The sequence below is a fragment of the Sus scrofa genome, chromosome 12 (assembly GCF_054392235.1).
Source record: "Sus scrofa isolate SSC_HxYL_T2T_F1_AM1 chromosome 12, Sscrofa_HxYL_maternal_Yorkshire_Landrace_v2.0, whole genome shotgun sequence".
NCBI lineage: Eukaryota > Metazoa > Chordata > Mammalia > Artiodactyla > Suidae > Sus > Sus scrofa.
The window spans coordinates 64664671-64689136 of NC_139394.1; the positions used below are offsets into that span (position 1 = coordinate 64664671).

At 46.3% G+C, this 24466-nt stretch overlaps 1 protein-coding gene across 45 annotated transcripts in view; it reads left to right on the plus strand.

The window, feature by feature from the left end:
• Positions 1-24466, plus strand: part of NCOR1 (nuclear receptor corepressor 1) — a 135720-nt gene that overhangs the window by 24490 nt on the left and 86764 nt on the right. For all 45 annotated transcript variants that reach the window (XM_084986273.1, XM_084986286.1, XM_084986290.1 and 42 more), the window contains exons 3-5: positions 2234-2367; positions 10345-10537; positions 15493-15675. In XM_084986273.1, the coding sequence (XP_084842399.1) occupies positions 2234-2367; positions 10345-10537; positions 15493-15675 (510 nt within the window). The remainder of the gene's footprint in view (positions 1-2233; positions 2368-10344; positions 10538-15492; positions 15676-24466) is intronic.

The window sequence follows — 24466 nt, forward strand, 5'->3', positions numbered from 1 at the left end:
CAGGGCGCTGCCTGGGCGGAAGCACCGTGTTGCTCCATTTCCCTCCTTGCTCTTAAGTTTGTCTTGCTGGGCGCATCCTTCCTTCCTTCCTTTTTTTTTTTTTTTTTTTCAAGTTTTATTGAAGTCTTGTTGATTTATAGGGTGAATTCGGTTGTAAGGGCGCATCCTTTAGAAATTCTTTCGGAGAGGCCGTGCTTGGTGAATTTTCTGAGCTCTTGAGTTCTGGGAAGTTTGTAGCCCTAAAACTGGAATGATGCCTTTGTTACCGAGTTTGTGGGTTCACGTTTGTGTTGCTCCGAACTAGGAATGTGCATTTGTTTGGTTCTCCCCAGCGCTGCTGGTGAGAGGATCCTTCCTTGCGGGAGGTGTGTTTCTCAGGACCAGTAGTAGAGTTTCTGTCGTTTCTTTCGTCCTCGGTTTTCTAAAATCTTGTCAGGTTCGCTGTGGACTCATGTTAAGGAATCTGTTCAGCTTTTCTCTCAGGCCCTTTTTCATCTGAGGACAGGCTTTGCGGACTTGGGAGGAGTGCTCTTCTGCTGCTGCTTAGACGACCGCCGCTCGCCCGTGGACTGCAGGGGCCGTTTCTGACTTGAACCTGTGATCCTGTCTTGGTGCCCTGCTGTGCTCGGAGAGAGTCCCTCGGTCCTGCTGTTGCTTATTGCCTTAGCCCTGCACCTGTGTCTGTTCTTCTGTTGTTCAAGTTCAGGGATCACCTTTTTAATTTCTTTGATTGCTGTCAGGTTCTTTTTGAGGGTATTAGTCATACTTCTGCGTCCTTTTTTACTTTGACTTTAAATCTTTTATCTGTGTCTTTTGATGTAAATTTTTTCTTTTTTTTTTTCTTTCGTAACTGCCCCGTGGTGTATGGTGCTCCCAGGCCAGGGATCAGATCCGAGCCACAGTTGTGGCCTATGCTGAATCCTTAACCCACTGTGCTTGCTGGACCAGGGTTCGAACCTGTGTGTGTCTCAGAGCTGTAGAGACACTGCTGATCCTGTTGCACCACAGCAGGAACTCCTGGATGTAAATTATGTATTTATTTGTTTGCTTTTTAGGGCAGCACCTGCGGCATGTGGAAGTTCCCAGGCTAGGGGTTGAATTGGAGCTGTATCTGCTGGCCTACGCCACAGCCACAGCAACATAGGATCCGAGCCTCATCTGCAATGTACACCACAACTCACGGCAATGCCAGATCCTTAACCCACTGAGCAAGGCCGGGATCCTTAACCCACTGAGCAAGGCCGGGGATGGAACCCTCAACCTCACGGTTTCCAGTCGGATTCGTTTCTGCTGCACCGTAATGGGGAACTCCAGTACTTCGTTTTTTAATGGCTGAATGACACTCCATCGTATAGATACACACCGCACGGTTATGTGTGAGTCAGCCGACACTGGGATTCTTGTTTTGGCTGTTGTGATGAATTCTGCATTGAAAATTTGTGTACAAATTTTTGTATTTGGGTATATGCTTTTAGTTAATTTGTCTACATACCTAAGAGTGAAATTCCTAGATTATTTGATAATTGTGGATTTATATGTTTGTGATTGCGTCTAGATTTTTTTTCTTTTAAGAAAAACCTTTGATCTTTTCAATAAAAAGTCAGCAAAAGAAAGTAGGAAAAGACACATAAAAACTCCCACCTAGAGTGATGGAAAAGCTCTTACTCTTAACTAGCAAGTCGATTCTCTGCATTTAGCTGGATGGCTTCTGTGACCTTTCCAGCTTTACCCTTTTTGCATTTAAGAAAGAAATGGTTTTTAGAATTTCATAGTGAACATAGGGATTTGAGAACCTACTATGTGAATAACATAGATTGGGAGTTACTCTGATGTATTATTAGGGGAATAGATCAAATATAGGTTGAACACGAAGTCTCATTTTGAATTCTTTTTTCTTTCTTTTTCTTTTCTTTTTTTTGTCTTTTTGCCTTTTCTAAGGCTGTACCTGCGGCACATGGAGGTTCCCAGGCTAGGGGTCGAATCGGAGCTGTAGCCGCCGGCCTGCGCCAGAGCCACAGCAAAGCATTTTGAGTTCTTTTGAGTGATACGCAGTTACTGCCGACCGTTTCAGGTGTATGGGAAGGAATGAGGTGGGTGCCGGAGTGCTGCCATCATCACTGTTCTGTCCGTACTTAGTGGTCCGTAACTGTCTGTGTGCAGTTGAACTTGGTTTGGTTTCGTGATGCTTTCCACTGCTTGGTTAGGAGTTAATTTTTGATTATTTTACTACTAGGAATTTGCAGTCCCTGACTACCGTTCTTCTCATCTTGAAGTCAGTCAGGCGTCACAGCTCTTGCAGCAGCAGCAGCAGCAGCAGCTTCGCAGACGGCCTTCCCTGCTTTCCGAGTTTCACCCGGGTTCCGACAGGTAAGGGGCTCTCTGTGCTGCTTCCATCCAGACTGAACTTGGGAAGTGTGTGTAAACTCCACAGGGGTTTCATTTATTTTATTACCTGAAGTTTAATTTTGTTGTATTTATTTTATTATCTTACTAACAGTGCTGTGACTGGCCATTTACACTTTGTACTTTTGTTTCATTTTCGGCCGCCGTGGGACACATGGGGTTCCCAGGCCAGGGATCCGACTTGAGCTGCAGTTGCAGCCTGTGCCCCAGATCCTTTGAACCCTCTGGGCTGGCCTGGGATCTAACCTGTGTCCTGGTGCTGCTGTGGAGACACTGTCGGTCCTGTTGTGCCACAGCGGGAACTCCTATCGTCTGTCTTTTTTGCTCTCTTAGAGTAGTTGACCGTAACGTTACCAGAGTTCCGAGTTAATGCTGTGTGGCTGGACGTCGGGGAGACCTAGCCGTGAATCGTGGCCGGCTGCCGTGGCCTCGGTCACATCGCGTGAACCGTGTTGTCAATTCAGGCTGCGTGTAGAGCCACTTGGGGAGGTTTCAAAACGTGCCTAAGTCTCATCTCAGTGATCACATCACTCTCTGGGTTTGGGCCCAAGTCACTCGTTTGCGGCCAGGGTTGCCCACTGAGGGGTTTAGTCTCCTCGGGCCGTAGTTTTCTCCCGGTAAAAACGAGGGTAACAGTGGCGTTGTCTGCAGGGGATGGTGAGTATTTGGTCAGGTACCGGTGCCCCGGTCCCTGGTAAGGACTCATCTTCTCCAGTGGCCTCACCATCTCTGCTTTTACTCCATTCTCTCTTTTAACCCAAAGCACCTCGAAGTACAGCTGCCTTTATTAAATCACCTCTCTTGCTTCCTTGTATCACGGACCTACTTCATGGCCGCATCCAGGGCATATGGGAGTTCCTGGGCCAGGGATTTGAACCCACTCCTCTGCGGTGACCCAAGCTACCGCGGTCAGATTCTTTTTTTTTTTGTTGTTTTTTTTGTTTTTTTTTTTTTGTCTTTTGGTCTTTGTTGTTGTTGTTGTTGTTGTTGCTATTTCTTGGGCCGCTCCCGCGGCACATGGAGGTTCCCAGGCTAGGGGTTGAATCGGAGCTGTAGCCACCGGCCTACGCCAGAGTCACAGCAACGCAGGATCCGAGCCGCGTCTGCAACCTACACCACAGCTCATGGCAACGCCGGATCGTTAACCCACTGAGCAAGGGCAGGGATCGAACCCACAACCTCATGGTTCCTAGTTGGATTCGTTAACCACTGCGCCACGACGGGAACTCTGCGGTCGGATTCTTGACCTTGTGCTCCACATTGGGAATTGCCCTGACTTTCTACTTTAAAACTGGTTTTTACTGTTTAGGTTTGAAAATGATAAAAAGTTTGAACTTATTTGGTCATGTTTAAAATTATCATAAAATACATCTCTTGGTAAAGGTTGTGGAGAAAATTCAGATGGTTTTCCCCCTTCTATCTAGCAAATATACAAAAATAGTTTTTTAAAAAAGGGCTAAAAATGTCCCTTGCATAAAGAAGGAGAGGCCACAGCACAGCCATAAACTCGGAGACGTGGCCTTTGAGGAAGGACTGAGGAGACCCGTGTGCAGTGTGGCCTCCTGGCTCCAGCCGTTGTCAGAGAAGCAGTGGGGAGCAAAGGGAGTGCTGAACGCTCCCTAATTTGGGAAAATGGAAGGGTGTGGTGAGTGGTTTGCTTGGGAACCCCTCATGCCATCCTGCAGGAAGGGCGGACACCGTGTGCCAGTGTCCACACCTCAGGACTGGGGTACTCGTGTGGCAGGTGGTGTGGGCCAGGGCCCTTAGCGAAGGCCCCGAGTGAGTTTTCTCCTCCTTTGCCCCATTCCTCTGTTGCCTCAGGCTGTGGAAAAGGGTATAGAAAGCCACCTCCAGTCCTTGATGTGTAGACAGACGCAAGTCAGGCAAAGTGGGGAGGCGTGAGGAGAACCCCCCACACTGGTCCACAGCAAAGAGGGAGTCTGGGGAGGGCTGCCCACAGTGTGCCTGAGCAGGGGTGAGGGCCACCGCGCACAGGGAAGGCGTATTCCTGGAGAGGAAAGTTAAAGCTGTGCAGTCTGCCAAAGGCAGAGACCGCCGTCCGCAAGAAGGCAGAAAGAAGGAGCGGGCCCCGTGAGTGTGTGCCTCTAGCACTTAACACCGAAGGGTTCAGAAACAGAGTAAGACAGCCGTGTCAGATGAAGTGAGAGACCGGACTCTCCTGTGCCCTAAGCCCTCCATTGTATGTATGTATGTATTTATTTTATTTTTTATTTATTTTTTGTCTTTTGTCTTTTTCAGGGCCATACCCACGGCATATGGAGGTTCCCAGGCTAGGGGTCCAATTGGAGCTACAGCTGCCGGCCTACCCCACAGCCACAGCAAGGTGGGATCCGAGCCGCGTCTGCGACCCACACCACAGCTCACGGCCACGCTGCATCCTGAACCCACTGAGCGGGGCCAGGGATCGAACCCGCAACCTTATGGTTCCTAGTCAGGTTCATTCAGGGAGTTCCACGACGGGAACTCCCAGCCCTCCACTTTAAATTTGGTATGTAAAGTGATGAGGAACAAGGAATAGAACAGGTGGTTAAAAAGTCTGGGAAGAAAGTCTTTGATGTGATGAGTGGATGCAGAAGAAAAGGACAGAAGTTGAAAGAAGTTGATAAATACGGAGAACACATTCAGATCATCCCACGTCATAAGAACGTGTGTTTCCAAAGCGGAGACCCTGGTAAAGGAAAGGAAATAACATATTCATGGTTTAAAAACCCCGCAGCCTTTTATTCCCCTTGAAGAAGGAAGAACTTCGTAGGTTGATGGGACATACCTTGCTCCAAGAAAAATGTGCACGAAGTGGTCAGTAGCAGCACAGCTCCTGGCTGAGTGTCTTGGAGTGTAAGGGTGAGGAAGAGACTCAGGACACCGGGAAGCAGAACACGTCCTCAGTGGTGGATCTGAGAAGACAGCAGAGTAGCAGCTACACAGTGCTGAGAAAAATTCCATCCAAGGATATTGTATCAGATGCATTTAAAAACGACGGGCAGACGTGTTTTGATGTGAAAACACTGAGCATCTGAAACCTTGAAGAATTTCTAAGTGGTAGAATTCGGTCAAAGAGAGGCTGGGAGCTGTGGTCAAAGGACCACCGTAGCCATAAACCACTCAGGTAACACCTAGGTAATCATGGTTCTTTAACCGAGTGTCGGGAGTAAATCCTGCCAAAGTGAAAAGAAGGTAACTACCCAGATCAGAGGTGTGGTGAGTCTTGGGAGAATGTTCAAAGGTGTGCGTTTGAGGGACCCTCCCACACTGTTGGTGGGAATGGACAGTGGTGCAGCCGCTATGTGTGTGTCAAGGGTTCTCAGAAAACGAAACAGAAACATCATGTGCCCAGCAGGCTGCGCACATACCCAGACAGAACCACCGTTGAAAAGGATCCCTGCACCCGTGTGTTCACAGCAGCACTATTCCCAACAGCCAGGACGCGGAAGCAACCTAAATGACCACCCACAGACGAATGGATTAAAAAGATGTGGTACGTGGTGGAATATGACTCAGCCATAAACAAAAATGAAATAATGCATCTGCAGCAACATGGATGCAGCTAGAATTTCTCATATTAAGTCAGTCAGAGAAAGACCAATACCATATGATATCACGTATCTGTGGAATCTAAAATATGGCACAAATGAGCCTATCTACAAAACAGAAACAGACTCACAGACCTGGAGAACAGACTTGTGTTTGCCAGGGGGAAGGGAGAGGGGGCGAGAAGGACGGGGAGTTTGGGGTTCGTAGAGGCAAACCGTTCCGTTAGAGTGGATGAGCAGTGAGGGCCTCTGTGCAGCACAGGGAGCTCGATCCAGTCTCCTGGGATCGACCGTGATGATGGGGAGATAGGAGGAGAAGAGTGTGTATATGTGTGACTGGGTCCCTTTGCTGAACAGCAGGAATTGGCGCAACATTGTAAATCAACTGCACTTCAGTAAAAAAATACAAAAAAGGTATTCATTTGAAAAGTGATTTGATGACTTCCAGAATGGAAACATGTTAGGTAAAAAAGAGTTCCACCTTCTTAATGCTTTTCATAATTATTTTCCTTACACTTTAGCAAAAATTTTTTAGGGACTGATTTCTTGTGCTAACAGAGCATTTACCTGGAATATAGCAGTCCCTTCCATTTTTAAGCTTTATTTCATTTCTAAAATATGTTTGTGTAAAAGTAAACCAAATACTCTATATTTTATTATTTTATTTTTTGTCTTTTCGCCATTTCTTGGGCCACTCCCGCGGCATATGGAGGTTCCCAGGCTAGGGGTCTAATCTGAGCCGTAGCCACCGGCCTACACCAGAGCCACAGCAACGCGGGATCCCAGCCGTGTCTGCGACCTACACCACAGCTCACGGCAACGCCGGATCCTTAAGCCACTGAGCAAGGCCAGGGATCAAACTGGCAACCTCATGGTTCCTAGTCGGATTCGTTAACCACTGAACCACGATGGGAACTCCCAAATACTCTGTATTTTAAAAATACTCTGTGTGATTCTTCTGTTTTATTTTTGCTTTTTTAAAATGATTTTTATTTTTTGCATCATGGCTGGTTTACAGTGTTCTGTCAGTTTTCTTCTGTACAGCAACGTGACCCAGTCACACGTACATACATACATATACATTCTTTTTCTCACATTATCATGCTCCATCGTAAGTGACTAGATAGAGTTCCCAGTGCTATACAGCAGGTTCTCATTGCTAATGCATTCAGAGGCAATAGTTTGCATGTGTTAATCCCAGACTCCCAGTCCCTCCCACTCCTCCCCCTCCCCCTCGGCAACCACAAGCCTGTTCTCCAAGTCCATGAGTTTCTTTTCTGTGGAAAGGTTCATTTTTGCCATATGTTAGATTCCAGATACAAGTAACATCATATGGTATTTGTCTTTCTCTTTCGGATTTGCTTCACTCAGTATGAGAGTCTCCAGTTGCATCCATGTTGCTGCAAATGGCATTATTTTGTTGTTTTTTATGGCTGAGTATATTTTTGCTTCTCTGTCCATCCATCCGTATATGAACATAAAATGATGTCTTGGAAGCCGTTCATCCCTGATTATAGCGTTGTTTCTATGTGATTTGCTACTTAGTGCTGTTATATATCTTCTGGGAATTTTTTTGTTAGCAAATTTATATCATTTTATAAACACAGTGGTTATAAGGAGTCATTTCTGTGTGAATATCATCCATCATGTTTCCTAGATTTCATTGGAAAAATGGCTCTCAATAACATTTAGAGTATTTGGATAGTTAGATAAGCCAATGCAGAATAGTTGAGATAGTTTTAAGTGTTATAATAGATTTACTGAAAATTCGGTTTTCCCTTCAGCTACCAAGGAAGCCAAATCATATTTATACATTTTAAAACTAAAGTGAAATTATTTAGTTTCAGATAGCCTTCCTTAGCTGGAAATAATAAATAAATTGATGTAATTCTCGATTGTCTTTGTGGGCCACTGTTTTGAATAGCTATAAACTTTATGACATATTTCCCTAAATAAGGGTTACCTTTTTTTTTTTTTTTTTTTTTTTTTGTCTTTTTGCCATTTCTTGGGCCTCACCCACGAGGTTCCCAGGCTAGGGGTCGAATCGGAGCTGTAGCCACCGGCCTACGCCAGAGCCACAGCAACGTAGGATCCGAGGCACATCTGTGGCTGTCTGATCCACAGCTCACGGCAACGCTGGATCCTTAACCCACTGAGCAAGGTCATGGATCGAACCTGCAACCTCATGGTTCCTAGTTGGATTCGTTAACCACTGAGCCACGACGGGAACTCCAAGGGTTACCTTTTCTTTAATATTAAAATGATAAAGTGTAGGTATATTACAGTAAAAAATCCATTTGATAATTTAAATGTTTTAGGAGATAATGAAAGTCAGTAAAATATAGGAAATTTTAAGTTTAAAACTCTATAGAGACTTTTCAGTATGAAGAGCTGGTGGGCTTTTTGTTGACTTTGGAAGCCAACAAAGCTTCCATTTTATTTTTCTGTTTGTCAGTTGGTAGATAATTTGCGTTGTTTTCACTTTTGGACTGTTGGGGATAATGATGCTGTGAACATTCGGGTGCAGGTCTTTGTGTGGCTGTGCATGGACTCGTTTAAGAAAAAGGACTAGGAGCAGAGCTGCTGGGTTAGGTGGTGGGTCTGTTTGTTTCCCATTTGGAAAACTGCCAGACTAGAAAGTGGCTGCACCATTATATGGTGTTCGATATATTTTTTAATTTTTTTATTTTATTTAGATATTTTTTAATGCACATTTTTTAACTCATTTCTTTTTTCTTTTCTTTCTTTCTTTCTTTTTTTTTTTTTTTTTGAAAGTTCCTGTGCCAGGAATTGGTTGGTTTTTTTTTTTTTTTTGTCTTTTTGCCATTTCTAGGGCCACTCCCGCGGCATATGGAGGTTCCCAGGCTAGGGGTCAAATCGGAGCCTCGTCTACAACCTACACCACAGCTCAAGGCAACGCCAGAGCCTTAACCACTGAGCGAGGCCAGGGATCGAACCCACAACCTCATGGTTCCTAGCCGGATTCGTTAACCACTGAGCCACAACGGGAACTCCTGGGCCAGGAATTGAACCTGTGCCACAGCAGTGACCTGAGCCACAGTGGTGACAACCCTGGATCCTTATCCTGCTGAGGCACTAGGAAACTCTGGATGTTAGGAGTTTTTTGGGTTGTTGTTGCTGCCTTTTTTTTAGGGCTGCGTCCGCAGCATATGGAGGTTCCCAGGCTAGGGGTTGAATTTGAGCTATAGATACCAGCCTACACCACAGCCACAGCAGTGCCAGATAGGAGCCGAGTCTGCGACCTACACCACAGCTCACGGTAGTGCTGGATCCTTAACCCCACTGAGCGAGGCCAGGGATTGAACCCACATCCTCAGGGATACTTGTTGGATTCATTACCACTGAGCCACAAGGGGAACTCCCGTATTTACTTATTTATGCATGAATAATTTCCTCCTCCTAGAAAGAATTGGCAAGCTGACATGGGAAATAGTCTGACCTCTTGATGAATCGAGAGCTTTCCAGACTCTGCTTTTCTGAATTGCCCCGTGCCCTGGCTTCCTGAGGCCCCCAGCACTGGGTATACCTTGCCCTCCGGCTTTGGTAAATCTCCCAGGTGGAGTGGCTGGAGGTACAGCGTGATCCTTGGAGGTCACCTTTGGTAGGTTGTGTCCTAAACAGGTGCCCAGTTGAAGGGACACCGGCGGGCTGGGGTCCCTTTGGGGCCGAATGTCAGGCTCTGTGCCCCAGAGGGCAGCGAGTGCTAACGGAGGTTCTCCAGGAGATCTCCGAGCAGGCCAGCAGCAGCTCTCTTCTCCGTGCCGTGTCAGGGGGTTGGCCTTTTTCTGCACAGGGTGCTTGGGTGTGGTGCTTCACCTCTGGCTGCTCTGTGCAGGATGCGTTTGAGGGACTGGAAGCACGTGCCAGAGCCCTGGAGGAGGACAGGCTGTGGGATTGGGTGGGGGTGCAGCGCAGTCAGGGGGAGGGACGTGAGCCGCCACCACCCGACAGTCGGCAAAGGGGAGGGAGGAGGCCCAGGTTGGCTCAGAGCCCACGTTGCTGTGGCAGTGGTGTAGGCCGGCACCTGTAGCTCCGATTCGATTCCTGGCCTGGGAACCTCCGCATGCGGCAGGTGTGGCCCTTAAAAGCAAAAAAATAAAAAAACAAAATAAATCTGCAAATGGAAGTCTTCGGTTACATCTTTTACTATTTTACCACCAGCACGCCCAGCTCCCCTGAAGAAACTCTTTCCGTCGGAGTTAGAGGTTTCATAGCACTTCAGGGTGGGGGCCTCTGGTCTCCTGGGGTGGGAGAATTCACTTGGAAGGGAATGAAAAGCTGTGCTTGCTTTCAGAGTTCACCCAGGGGTATTAGCCGCAAGTTGTGCATCGCGCAGACGTGGTCAGTGATTGTCGTCTTTGTGCCTTAGGCCCCAGGAAAGGAGAAGTGGATACGAGCAGTTCCACCCGGGCCCTTCCCCGGTGGACCATGACTCGCTGGAGTCCAAGCGGCCTCGCCTGGAGCAGGTTTCCGACTCCCACTTCCAGCGCATCAGTGCTGCCGTCCTCCCTTTGGTGCACACGCTGCCAGAAGGACTGAGGTCTTCTGCCGATGCTAAGAAGGTAAATATTTGTGCTCTTACCCTGTGGAGTTGTCGGTCTGAAATGTTTGTTTATCCGTGTTCCGGCACAGCGCCTCCAAGAAAGTCCCATTATGCCAGTCTCTAAAGGTTAGTGCTATGGGAAAGTAAAAATTCGGTTAAACAAAACTGAAAGCCACAGACTTAATGCTTCCGACTTTTTACAAGTCAGTACTTTTGCCTTTCTGGTAAATGAACACAGCAAGAAAAATTGCTGTTGAGTGGCTCTCCAGCATCTTGTACCCGTGTGCTGGGCTGTAAAGTGTGGTCACGGGTACTCCAGAGCACCACACATTCGTTAGATTTAATTAAATTTAAAACAATTCCCTTAAATTTGGTTGCAGTTTATTAACTTGCTACATGAAACAAGGCAGGTTTTAGTTAAGGTTTAACAGTGCTTATAATTTTTGTAAAGAACATTTTTTTCTAATTTATATGAAATTTTTTTTTCTAATTTATGCGAAAAAATATTTTTTACATAAATGTTCCTGCGTGTTTTTCCTGGAAAAAGTTATCTATAATTCTGTCTTGGAGATAACTAATTTTTTTTTTTCCTTAAGGGCTGCACCTGTGGCACATGGGAGTTCCCAGGCTAGGGGTCCAACTGGAGCTGCAGCTGCTGGCCCACACCAAGCTCATGGCAATGCCGGATGCCTAATCCACCGATCGAGGCCTGGGATCAAATCCGCATCCTCCTGGATCCTAGTCGGGTTCCCACTGAGCCAGGATGGGAACTCCCTGAAGACAACTACCTTTAATATGCAGCTGTATTTTGCGACATTCCACACAATGTGTGTTGTGGATTTTAGAGAAGGTTCTATCAAGATCCAACCTCTTTTCCTCTCATGTTGTCTTCTTCTCTTGTGAAGTGCATGCTTGTGGATTATGTGCTAGTTCTGTTTCTGGGTTTGTCGTGTTCAGCTGCCTGCCGTGCTTATCATCGAATCTGCAGATTAGGATGTGCTTGGCACTTCGTAGGCAGGAAGTAAAGATTTGTTTTAGGAAGAATAATTCTTTAAAACTCTTTTACCATTGTCAGATGTTGATACCTTTTATCCTTTTGCCTTGTTGTTGTCAAATCGCTTTCCTGCAAAGTTCGTTTATCTTTATGGCTCATAGCCCTTTTCACCCTGATACCAGGTAGGTGAGTACCCACACATTTTCCTTAAATTTTTATGCAGTGAAAAGTGATTGAAAACATAGTGAATACATTTGCAGTTTACTTTCAGATAGATCAACTGGGGGAAAGAAAGTGTTACAGACAAAGCAAATATTGCAGAATGTTACCTAGTGAATCTAGGTGAAGGGTGATTGATTATCTGTTACACTAGTCTTTTAACTTTTGTATCAATTTGAAAATTTAAAGAACAGTAAGTTGGAGTTTCCGTGGTGGCTCAGCGGTAAGGAACCTGACGAATTACCATGAGGATGTGGGTTCCATCCTTGGCCTCGCTCATCGGGTTAAGGATCTGGTGTTGCTGTAAGCTTTGGTGTAGGTCGGAGGTGGCTCGGATCTGGCACTGCTGTGGCTCTGGTGCTGGTGGCTACAGCCCTGATTTGACCCCTTGCCTAGGAACTTCCATATCCACAGTTGCGGCCCTAAAAAGGTAAAATAGACAAACAAAAAGCATAATAAGTTGTGTGGGGAAAGCTCTGTGTTAAGCTAGAGATGAGCTAAGCTGGGAATTTTGAGACGAGCTTTACCATGTGAAATATCTGTATTATAGTCTTTTGATTTATAGCGAATGTTTCTAGCACTTATTTATTTATTTTTACTTATTTATTTTTATTCTATCTTTTCTCTTTTTAGGGCCACGCCCACGGCATATGGAGGTTCCCAGGCTAGGGGTCTAATTGGAGCTGCAGGCCACAGCCACAGCAATGCCAGATATGAGCTGAGTCTGGGACCCACACCACAGCTCATGGCAACGGCAGATCCTTAACCCACTGAGCGAGGCCAGGGATTGAACCCGCAGCCTCATGGTTCCTGGTCAGATTCGTTTCTGCTGCGCCACCACGGGAACTCCATGTTTCTAGCATTTAAAAGAAGGAAAGAAAAAAAATACTGTGAATAAAGGTCTTCTTCCAAGGCTGAATAAATTAGCACAAATGTAATTCATAGCTAGATTTTTTTTTTTGGCAGATAGAGATCTTCAGCCTTCGTCCATGAAAATGTGGCATGTGGGGTCAGAGTGTAGCTGATTGCCATTTTATAGTGGGGAGGACAGGTGTTGAGGAGAATTGAGTGACTAGCAAGTATTTCCTGAATTGGAGCGAAAACCAGGACCTCTGGCGCCCTTTGCCCCTAAGTTATAAATCGTGAGTTTCTGTTTTTTAGAAGTAGGGATTTTTGAAAGAATTAGCATTTGTTAGGTTTTTTTAAAATATTGTTATTAAACCCAGGTACACGATTTATAGAAGAATTAAGTTAGATAAGCTTGAAGGACAAAGTTACAGCCTCCCCAGTTAGATGAAATCATTGTTAACTTTGTAATATTTTTCTTTAACCTGGGTGCACTTTTTTTTTTTTTTTAGGGCCACACCCGCAGCATATGGCCCACGCCAGAGCCATAGATAGCAACACAGGATCTGAGCCAAGTCTGTGACCTGCACCACATCTTACAGCAACGCCGGATACTTAACCCACTGAGCAAGGCCAGGGATCGAATCCGCATCCCTGTGGATGCTAGTCGGGTTCTTTAACCACTGAGCCACCACAGGAACTACAGTTACCACAATTTTGATAAAGAGAAAATTAGGTTTTTTGTTTGAATTCAGCAATCTTCCCCTCCCCCTCCACACCCATGGGGTATGGACGTTCCCAGGCCGGGGACTGAATCCAGACCACAGCTGCAGGCTACACCGTGGCATTAACACACTGGACCACGGCAGGAACTCTTTTTTTTTTTTTTTTTGTAAATATCTTTGCTGTTCGCTTTCCTGAGCTCAAGATAATGTGAATACCTTTTTTGGTTTGAGACTTGTTGTGATTTTGTAATACATCTCATACATGTTTGCGGTTTTTTGGCTTTCATTGTGACATAAGATGTGAGGTAGGAATCTAACTTCTGCCCCAAAATAGCTATCAGAAAGTTCCAACACAAGCTTGTAAGGTCCTTGAAGGTGAGCGTCCTTCCTGTTCTGTCACCAGTCTGCCGAGGGCCTGTCACATAGTAGGTGCTCAAGGAATTAGGTTTCTGTTGAATATTTAACTAGAGAAGGAGTCAGGGGAAATAGCGATTTATAGTCGCAGTTCTTAGGGCGTATGCATCAGATTCCCTTGCGGAGCATCTGCAGCACCTGCTGCGTTGAAGTAGAGTTTGTTTTGCTCTTCCAGCAGTGAGCTCGTATGCCTGTGGTAGGAGAATGGTGTTATAGAGCACGGAAGTCCTAATGCTTCGTGAGTGACTGTTTCCTGCACGTGAATGTTTTAAAGCTCTCGGGGTCAAACTGTCTCATAATTAAGAAGTAGTCTTTGAGGTCAGTGAAGACCTTAGGAAGATTTGGAAGGTCTGGATTTAGAGTTTTCATGTAGTGCAGGCAGTAGCGGGCATAGGTAATTCTAGAGACCTGCTCTGCTTTTCTGTGTTTAAGGAGGCCTGGAATGTCGAGAATAAACTGTGCAGACATTTTCTCGTATACTTTCTTGTTTTTAAAGGTTGATGAAAATGCTTATACCCTGAATCTGCTTTTGGTTTTGGTGAAGCTTATTGTTTTCTACTGGAAGCAGATGACCTCAAGGATTAAGAAAGGAAGCGTGGCGTGCCGGGTTGACGGCTGTGAAAGAATTGACTGTAGTCAGAATGCAGATGGAGCTTTAAGAGTCGTATTATTTCTATTAGAATTGCTCTTGCTGTTGTGAGTGCTCTGCTTAGCGTTTATAGGTTTTAAGTAATAATTATGTCCCGTTTTCCCCAGCAGTCTTATATTCAGCTATATTGTTGCAGCTATCAGGACTGTACATATTATGTTGCAGTGAAATACCTGTTCCCAGGTGTCCCGGAACAACTGTCCAGGTGTGGTTGAGCGCATTCCTGGTTAGAACTACGGATTTCTCAGAGTCGCTTAATCATTACTTAATACGTTGAGGGCTCTCTATTCCGACGAAAGTGCTCCTCTGGCTTCTTACAGCCTAAGCAGAACTAGTACCGTAATCTCACTTTCGTCTGCTTTCCATGGTCCTTATATCTTCCCCTTAGACTGGAGACTGGTGTGTGTGTGTGTGTGTGTGTGTTGCGGGGGGTCTTAGATTTGGCGGGGAGGGCCCTTCAGTCTGTTGCAATTCCCTCTGGTTTGGGGGTGGAGTGGGGTGGTGTCTTTGGCTGAACAGATGCCATGTGCACTGTAGGGTGGGCAGGCTTTGTTGCCCTTAATGGGGGTAGGCCTGCCGGGTGTTGTAGCCCCGAGAGTTCTGGGGCATTTCTCTGAAGTCTGTACCTCAGTAATGGGCCTTGGAAAGCCTGAGGAGTTTGATAGGAACTGTTGGCCACATCATAGCCGTTACTTTGTGTGGGCAGTGGGCACACAGAGGGTACATGTTCACACCTTTTGGAGGAAACTTACCAGGAAACAGCTGAGGAATTGGTAGCTTCCTTTGTCATGACTGGATTGTTATTTCTGCAGAAATTCTCTGTAGTCTCAGTGTTAGTGTATGAAGGGCTTATCAGCCACTTAGCGCCTTCATTCTGGATAGCTTCTAGCATCTTCAGAACCGGGACGGATGTGTCTGAACTATAAACGTGTGTAAACATCGGGGGGGTCTGTGCGCCCGCGGGAGGCGGGGGAGGGAGGGAACGACAGCCCGTGTTCCCAGGACCCCCTCGCGGAGAAACGGCACCCGTGGCTGTGTTAAGGGTTACAGCTGACTTTTCTCAGGAGAATCTTGATGCTGACCTTGGCTGTTAGTGAAAAATCAGTTGTTGATTTTCTTCTCTCAAGGATCCGGCATTTGGAGTCAAACATGAAGCTCCTTCCTCTCCCCTCTCTGGGCAGCCATGCGGAGATGATCAGAATGCCTCACCTTCAAAACTGTCAAAGGAAGAGCTGATACAGAGCATGGATCGTGTCGATCGAGAAATTGCGAAAGTAGAACAGCAGATCCTTAAACTGAAAAAGAAGCAGGTAAGTGTTTGGTTTGACTGCTTACCCGAGTCGAGGAATCTGTGTGTCTCCCTAAGGAAGATAACATTGAGTTTCCGTAGCTTTAACTTCATGTAAAGGGAATCGAGCCTGGTATGTTCTGTGGCTTGCATGTTTTTGCTCTTAGTTTCCTTAGTTCATTTCCCTTGCTGTCTGATGGTGTGATTATAGAGAGAAGAATTTCTTGTCCATTTTGTCTGATCTTTTACTGGGTGTGTTGCTTCTGGTTTCTTGCCCTTCCGCCCAGTGGCACTGTGTTTCTGGTTCACGTGCAGGCACAGGCGCAGGAATTGCACTCCTTGACCCGAGTGTGCGTGTGTGCGTGCATGTGTGTGTGCGCGCGTGTGTGAGTATGCTAGATGAGACCAAGTTGCTGAGGAGGCAGCGCCGTGTCCCTTCCGGTCAGCAGCGTGTTGAAGCTGCTGCTCGTGCATGTCTTTGCCCTCACGTGGCTGTGAAAGAGACGGTTTGCATTTCTCTGATTAAGAATGAGGCAGAGCTCATTTTCATTTGTTTCTGGGTTATTTGTGTTCCTTATGTGGATTGTTATTTTGTCATTTTCTTACTTTTAGTATCCTCTGAAGTCTCCAGTCAGTTGTGTGTATGGATATCACCCCTAATTTTTGGCTTCTCATTTTGCTTTTTTTGGGGAGGGGGTTGTTTTTTGTTTTTTTGTTTTGTTTTGTTTTGGTTTGTTTTTTTCCTTTTCAGGGCCAAACCTGTGGCATATAGAGGTTCCCAGGCTAGGGGTCCAATCGGAGCTGTAGCTGCCAGCGTACACCACAGCCACAGCAACACGGGATCTGAGCCACGTCTCTGATGTACACCACAGCTCAGTGCAACGCTGGATCCTTAACCCCCTGAACCAGGCCAGGGATCAAACCTGCATCCTCATGGAAGCTAGTTGGGTTTGTTAACCACTGAGCCACCATGGGAACTCCCTTTTTTAAAAAAAAACTCTCTTTAAATTTTTAGAAAGTGACAGTTTTGCAAAGTGGCTATGTCATTTAAAATTCCCACCAGCAGTCTATGAGGGAGGGTTTCATTTTCTCTACTTCCTTGTCAACATTTGTTATTTGTTTGTTTTTCTATTTTTAATTTTTATTCTTTTTTAGACTGCACCTGTGGCATAGGGAGGTTCCCAGGCTAGGGGTCAAATGGGAGCTGTTGCTGGCGGCCTACGCCACAGCCACAGCAACGCCAGGATCCGAGCTGCGTCTATGACCTACGTCACAGCTCATGGCAACGCTGGCTGGATCCTTAACCCACTGAGTGAGGCCAGGGATGGAACCTGTGTCCTCAGGCATGCTAGTCAGATTCGTATCTGCCGTGCCACGAGGGAACTGTTTTGTGTTTTTTCTCTAATGGCCATCCTAGTAACTGTGAAGTGTATCTCATTGTGGTTTTCATTTTCATTTCCTTAGTGACAGTGGTGAGCATCTCTTCATGTGCTTTTTGGCCATTTTTTTATCTTCTTCAGGGAACTATTACTCAGATCCTTTGCCCATATTTTTTTAAAGCTGGGTTATCTTTTGATTGTTGAGTTGTAAGAGTTCTTTATATATCCTGGATGCTCAGATATATGATTGTAGATCTTTTCTCTCATTGTGTAGGGTGTCTTTTCACTTTCCTGATAGTATTTATGGATGTGCAGCAGTTTTTCCCCCTTCCTATTTGATTCATTCAGGTATTTATTAAGCAACTATTTAGGGAGATACAAAAGTGATTACAACATGATCAAAGAGATGAGTCGAAAGAATAAGTGATAGCAACCAAAGTGTGAGATTCACGGAATCCTGGCAGTCAAGTCAAATGAAAGTGCTTGGGAAATAAGGCGTGAGATTGCGTCTAGCCTGCAGGGGGCGCGGGTGGGTGGGATTGGGATTAAAAAGAAGACGTCATTGGAATTGCCCGAGATACTCAGTTTGAACTGTGTTTGTCTCTCTTTTTCTTCTCTTGAGACTGTCGATGGTGCTTTTGCTGAGGCTTGCCAGCACGTGGACTTTAATGTCTTTTACAGAACCATGGCTCTTTGGGTGTTTTAGAAGGTGTTTGTTTGTTTTCCTGGTTTTTGAAGGGTTCTTGACCTTTTGGTCTTGGTGTTTGATGGCTTTGAGTCTTGTCCATTCTGGTTTGATTTTGTGCCTTTTCGGCTAGAGTACCTTGTGTAGATTTCTGTCCCGGAGCTTGCTCTTCAGCGTCTCCTTCTGCAGGTTTTGCTTGTTTTCTGTGGAACCTTGCAGGCCCTTCAGAGGCAGTTTCCTTTCCAGCCCTGCTTAGGCGTCCGCCGCCTCCTCGTCGTCTTCCTCCACCTCTTCCTCCCCAGCTGCTAAGTGCTGCCCTCCGCGTACGAGCCCCGAACCGCTCTTGGCCAGAGGCGGCCTTGTTTCAGGGCCCCCCAGGGCAGCCAGAGGCTGTGCCGACGTTTTCATGGCTGTGCCAGGGCTGCTTGTCAGCGACACGTCTGCATCCTCCGCCCCCGCCCCCACACTGACCCTTCCGAAGGATAACTGCTCCTTTGCACCTTTGCCCACTTCAAAGTGCTCGTCTCTGCTGGTCCTTGGTGGACCACCGGAGGCGGGTCTGGGGCCCGGGGGCATCTCTTAGGTGGGAGAGAAGCGAAGGCCCTTGCAGAGGCAGCCCAGCTGGACAGCGTCTCCTGAGGGCCGAAGTCTGCAGTCGGGAGGAGGTCCAGGCTTTGTCTTCTTCCGCTGCCTGTGCTTTTGGTGTCGTGTCTCGGAAGCACCATCCAGGTTGTGCTGTCCAGGGTCCCAGAGATTTATACCTACGTCCTCTCTTCCAAGTTCCACAGTTTTCACTCTTGTATTTTGGTCAGCCTTTTTTGGTGTACATAATTTCTTTAGATTTTGTATGGGACAACCCCAGGATCATTAAAAGTTTACTGTGTTGTCTTTTGAAAAGTGTTACAGTTTGCTTATTACATGACTCTCAGTCCACCAGAAATTGAATTTTCGTGTCTGCCTCAAGGCCGTGGTCCACAGGAGTGTTAACGCTGTGTGGATAGTTAATCGAAAAGCTCTTCCTTTGCCAGCTCCGCTGCACGTTTAGCTCTGTTCTAGTTCAGGTTCGTAGCTCTGTGCGGATTGATTTCTGGGCTTTGCATTCTTATTTATTGGCCTTTTTGTGGGATTGTGATGTAGGAATATGATAGATATCCTTCTAATTACTAGAACTTTATAATAATTCTCTTTTTTTCCAGACAGACAAACCCTACTTCTACGGGCATGTTTTAACTTTGTAAAGTTTTTTTTTTTTTTTTTTTTACCACCTCATATAACTTTTAGAATCCTCTTTTTCAGTTCTGCAAAACATCTTTCTGGAATTTTTGTTGGAGTCATATAGAATGTAGACATCAACTTGACACTGATGCTATCTTTGTGTGAATGAATCTTTCAGTCCACGGCTGTGGCATAGCTCTACATTTGTTTCGAAGGGTGTTCCTGTTTTATTACTTTCTGTCCATAAGTATTTTATATGCTTTAATTAGAATCAACTCTAGGGATTTTATATATATTGGGGGTGGGCTACACCCACGGCATGTGAAAATTCCTGGTCCGGGCTGCAGCCCGCAACCCAAGCTGCTGCAGTGACACAGCTGGATCCTGAAGCTGCTGTGCCACCAGGGGAACTCCATTAATAATATTTTTCTAAACATCACATTTTTTCTCACTGTTGGAGTTTTTTTTATTCACATGCTAGAATAACTTGTTTTTTAAAGATTGAAGTATAGATGATTTACAGTAGTGCCTTAGTCTCAGCACAGTGATTCCGTTGTATATAAATACATATAAATCCTCTTTCACGTTCTTCTCTCACGTGCTAGGTTATCACAGGACACTGAGTACAGCTCCCTGTGTTCTCCCTGTCCTTGTTGTTCATCTGCAGGGTTGTTGTTTTTACTGCATACCAGCAACCTCCCGAAATTATTCTTTTCTCCCCATCTCTCTCTCTTTTGGGCCGTGCCCACAGCCTGCAGAAGTTCCTGGGCAAGGGATCAAACTCGTGCTGCAGCAGCGACAACGCTCGATCCTTTACCCAGTGAGCCATGAGAGAGCTCCTCAATTATCCTTTTAATGCGGGTTACTTATTCGGAGATGATGTTGGGGGTTTCTTTGTAAGCAATGGTCATATCAACAGTGGAAAGAAAAAGGCAGTTTCTTCCCTTCCCGTTCTCAAACCTTTTCCTTATCTCTTGCCTTGGCGCTCTGCTTAAGGCGCAGCGCGGGATTGAAAGTGGTCTTCCTTGCTCTCGTCTGCCGTGTAGGAATGTCTTTTGTGAACCACACCTGGTGATGTCGGCTTTGTGGACATTTTCCCTCATTTGTGAGGTTGGCAGCTCACAGTTCTCATCGTGAGAGCTGTTGAAGTTCATTCCTTTTTCTGCACGTGTTGATCGTATTGTTCTCCTTTACTGTATTAATAGAATGAGCAATGTCAGTTACTTACTTAGGTTTTTAGGGCTGGACCCGCAGCTCATGGGGCTCCCAGGCTGAGGGTCGAATTGGAGCCGAAGCCGCCGGCCTCCACCACAGCAACGACAGATCCGAGCCGCGTCTGCGACCTACACCGCAGCTCATGGCAACGCCGGATCCTTCACCCGCTGAGCAAGGCCAGGGATTGAACCCGCAATCCCATGGTCCCTAGTCGGATTTGTTAACCCCTGAGCCACGACGGGAACTGCCAATTTGTACTACTTTTTTTATTATCTATTCTGTTCTTTTTTGTTATGACCCTTGTATTAATAGAAGTGTTCTTTTAAATTGGTAAGTGTATAATTTTTTGGACTATTTTTGATTATTTTGATTTCTAACTTTATTGTGGCCGGAGAGCATGGTCTCTAAGGCCCAGTCTTTTGTAGTAATTGTTTCTTGAATTTTGGCCTAGATAATGATTGGTTTTCATAAAAATACTTGAGAAGAGTATGTATTTTTTCTTTAAAAAATTATCTTTATAGGAAGTTCCTGCCATGGCTCAGCAGAAACAAATCTGACTCGCATCCACGAGGATGCACGTTCGATCCCTGGCCTCACACGGTGGGTTAAGGATCCAGCATTGCCCTGAGCTGTGGTGTAGGTCGCAGGATCCTGTGTGGCTGTGGCTGTGGTGTAGGCTGGCAGCTACAGTTCTGATTTGACCGCTAGCCTGGGAACCACCGTAGGCCACAGGTGTGGCCCTAAAAAGACCCCCCTTCCCCCCAAAAATCCGTATTTTCTCTCATTTTTGTCTGTGACTTATCAATTACCACTATGATTTTGGATTTCTCTTTTTTCCCAGTATCTGTCAAATTTTTAAAAAATTGTGTGATACTGACGTACAGCATTCTGTTAGTTTCAGGTGAATAACGTGATGGTTTGATTTTTGCACGTATTGCAGAGTGACCTCCAGAATCGGGCTTGTTCGCCATCCGTCACCACACGTGGTTACTCAGTTTCTTTCTTGGGATGAGACCTTTTAAGATCCACTCTCCCAGCAGCTCTGGCATAGACAGCACAGTTTTGTTAGCTCTACCTTCGGAGTCCCTTCGCTCACTTGGGCCCCCTGCCCCCAGCCACCGGTCTGTTCTCTGTGTCTGTGAGCTTGCTTGTGTTCTTAAAAGAAGATTCCACACATGAGATCCGCCTTCATTTGTCTTTCTCTGTCTGAATTATCTCGCTTAAAGTCATGCCCTCAGGGTCCATTCACGTTGTTACAAATGGCAAGATTTCATTCCTTTCTGTGGTTGAAAAATGTTCCAGTGCCTGTACAGCACATTCTTCACCCAGTTATCTGTTGAACGCTTAAGTTGTTCCATCTCTTGGGTTTGTAAATAGTGCCACAGTGGGGCTGCCAGTGCCTGCATCCACACCGTGGGGGGAGCTCCCAAGAGTGACCGCTGCCAGTGTCTGTGTCCTCAGGGTGAGCCCTGGCCACCCTGTGCCTCTCCAGAGACTCTCCACGACCAGCAGTTTCATATTAATGTAGAAACATGGGCCCTGGATTTTACTGATGCTTCTCTTCATCTCTTCTGTCATAAAAGGGAAACCAAGCACAAAATATGCCCCAGGAAAATGTGTCCAAGCCTAAACTCAGACGCATGCTAGGAGTCCAAGATTTCTGCCTTCAGCTCAGCTCTCGAAGAAATTCATACAGTGACAGATGCAAGAATTCTCTGTAGAAAAGACTCAGGAATGGCAGTGTGCTTGCAAGGAAGAGCTGGGGCTAAATTGTCTTGAAACTTCATTTGCCTAGAACGAGGCTTGTTTGGAGCAAGCCGCCGAATCTGCGGGGATTCTCATCCCCGGGGAAGCCTGCGTTTGGAAGGCCTTCAGCAAGAGTTGTGCTTGGACAAAAGTCTGAAAACTACAGTGGGCGCCGTGTAGGAAGGCTCGCCAACCAAACTGGGTTCTCATGACGGGGACAGCAGCCCCCAGTTACCCCTTTCCATTTGCAAGGGGCGCTGCTTCAGCTTTTGTGAAATCCTCGTGTTTCTGCTCCAGGGGCCAGGAGGAGGAATCAGACTGGCACGAGGCTGCAGTGCAGCAGCCCCGGTAGCCCTAAACTCTGGTACCCTCCCTTTCATTTCCCGTTTTGGGCCCATTTTAATCATGAGCCCCCCGCCCGCAATACAGTAATGAACGTGGGGGAGCATGTATCTTTCTGAGTTTATGTTTTTATTTCCTTGGAGTAAATAAATGCCCAGGAATGTATTTGCTGGGTCATACTGACTTCTGCTTTTAATTTTTTTTTTTTTTTTTTGGTCTTTTTGCCTTTTCTTGGGCCGCTTCCCACAACATATGGAGGTTCCCAGGCTAGGGGTCGAATTAGAGGTGTAGCTGCTGACCTACACCACAGCTCACAGCAACACCGGATCCTTAACCCACTGAGCAAGGCCAGGGATCGAACCCGCAACCTCATGGTTCCTAGTCGGATTTGTTAACCACTGCGCCACGACAGGAACTCCTGCTTTTAATTTTTTGAGGAATCGACCCACTGCTTGCATAGTGGCTCTCCCAGTGCGCATTCCCAGCAGTGCCCGAGGTCCCTTTTCTCCGCGTGCTCACAGTGCTTGGCTGGCCATGAAGTCTGCTCTGCCTGATGATGGTGTAGCTTGATCAGCATTCTTGTGGTTGGTATTAGTTAATCTTTTTCCTTCCCTTTATCTTCTGCGCTTACATTTAAGGTGTTTCTCTGTTGTAGGCTTGTAGCTGGTTTTGTTTTCTTTTTTTTTTTTTTTTTTTTGTCTTTTTGTCTTTTGTTGTTGTTGTTGTTGCTATTTCTTGGGCCGCTCCTGCGGCATATGGAGGTTCCCAGGCTAGGGGTCGAATTGGAGCTGTAGCCACCAGCCTACACCAGAGCCACAGCAACGCGGGATCCGAGCCGCATCTGCAACCTACACCACAGCTCACGGCAACGCCGGATCGTTAACCCACTGAGCAAGGGCAGGGACCGAACCCGCAACCTCATGGTTCCTAGTCGGATTCGTTAACCACTGCGCCACGACGGGAACTCCTGTTTTTCTTTTTATGGCTGCACCTGCAGCATATGGCAGTTCCTGGGCCAGGGCTCGCGTCGGAGTTGCCGCTGCTGGCCGGCTCATCGAGGCCGGGGATCGAACCCACTCCTCTCGGATTCTAGTTGGGTTCTTAAGCCACTGAGCCGCGGCGGGAGCTCCTGTGTTTCACGTTTTTAACCAGCCTGGCAGGCCGTCTTTCCACGGGCTGATTCGGTTCTTTTAAGCTGGTGGTCGTGATTGCTCCCCTCCCTGTGGTTCCCCAGACATCCTCGCAGCCTGTGTGACTTGAAGCCTGAAAGGCGCGTCTCCCGCAGCTGGAGGCGTGCGAGGCACAGAGCCTCCTGAGGTCGTCCTCTTCCTCCCGGCTTCTGTGCGAGAGTCGGCCTACACTTCAGCTCTTTCTTGTTTGTTTGTTTTTAAACTGGCCGAGACGTGATGCTTTGACGTGGCCAGTCTTCACTGAGGCTCACCCGCAGCTGCGGTCCCTTCTTTGCCCGTCATTGCGTCTTGCCTGCCACACAGACCTTCTTGCATTTGTGGGAACATGTTTCCTGCTGAAGAACATCCTTGGACTTTGCTTTCGTGAGGGTCTCTTCGTTGGCGAAGTCAGGATTTGTGTGGTCTCTATGGCTTAACTGTCATCTTTTATGTTTGCCTGTTTTTTGAAAGGAATTTTGTTTGGAATGGGGTTGTTTTCTCGGTTTTCTCTAGTCTTCTGGCTTCTATGGCAAAGGCATTAGCCCTTAGTGTAATTTGTTGATTTTTGTAGAGAGCGAATCTTCTCTCTGGCTGCATTCAGTGTCTTTTTCTTTGGGTGCTAGTGTTTTTATGATGATGTATTTAGAAGTGTTTTTTGTTTGTTTGTTTTAAATCTGTCCAGGTTGAGATTCACTGGACTTCCTAAGTTTTTCATCAGTTCTGGAAAATTCCTAAACTGTTGTCTTTTTTATAAAACTCTTTCCTACAATGTCTTGGTTATCTCCCTTTGAAAGTCCTGTTAGATGCAGTACTTTATCACTCGTGTCTTCTGGGTCTCTTAATTGCTTTTCTTTCCCATTTTTTCCTTCTTTGGGCTTCATTGTGGGCAATATTTTCATTTCTGTCAAATCTGCTGTCAAATATATTTTCAGTTTCAGTAGGTATGTTTTTAGTGCTGGCCCATTTTAAAATCTGCTTGGTGATTAAAAAGAATTTCCTTCTGGAGTTCCCTCCGGGGCTCAGTGGTTAATGAACCCGACTAGGATCCATGAGGATGCAGGT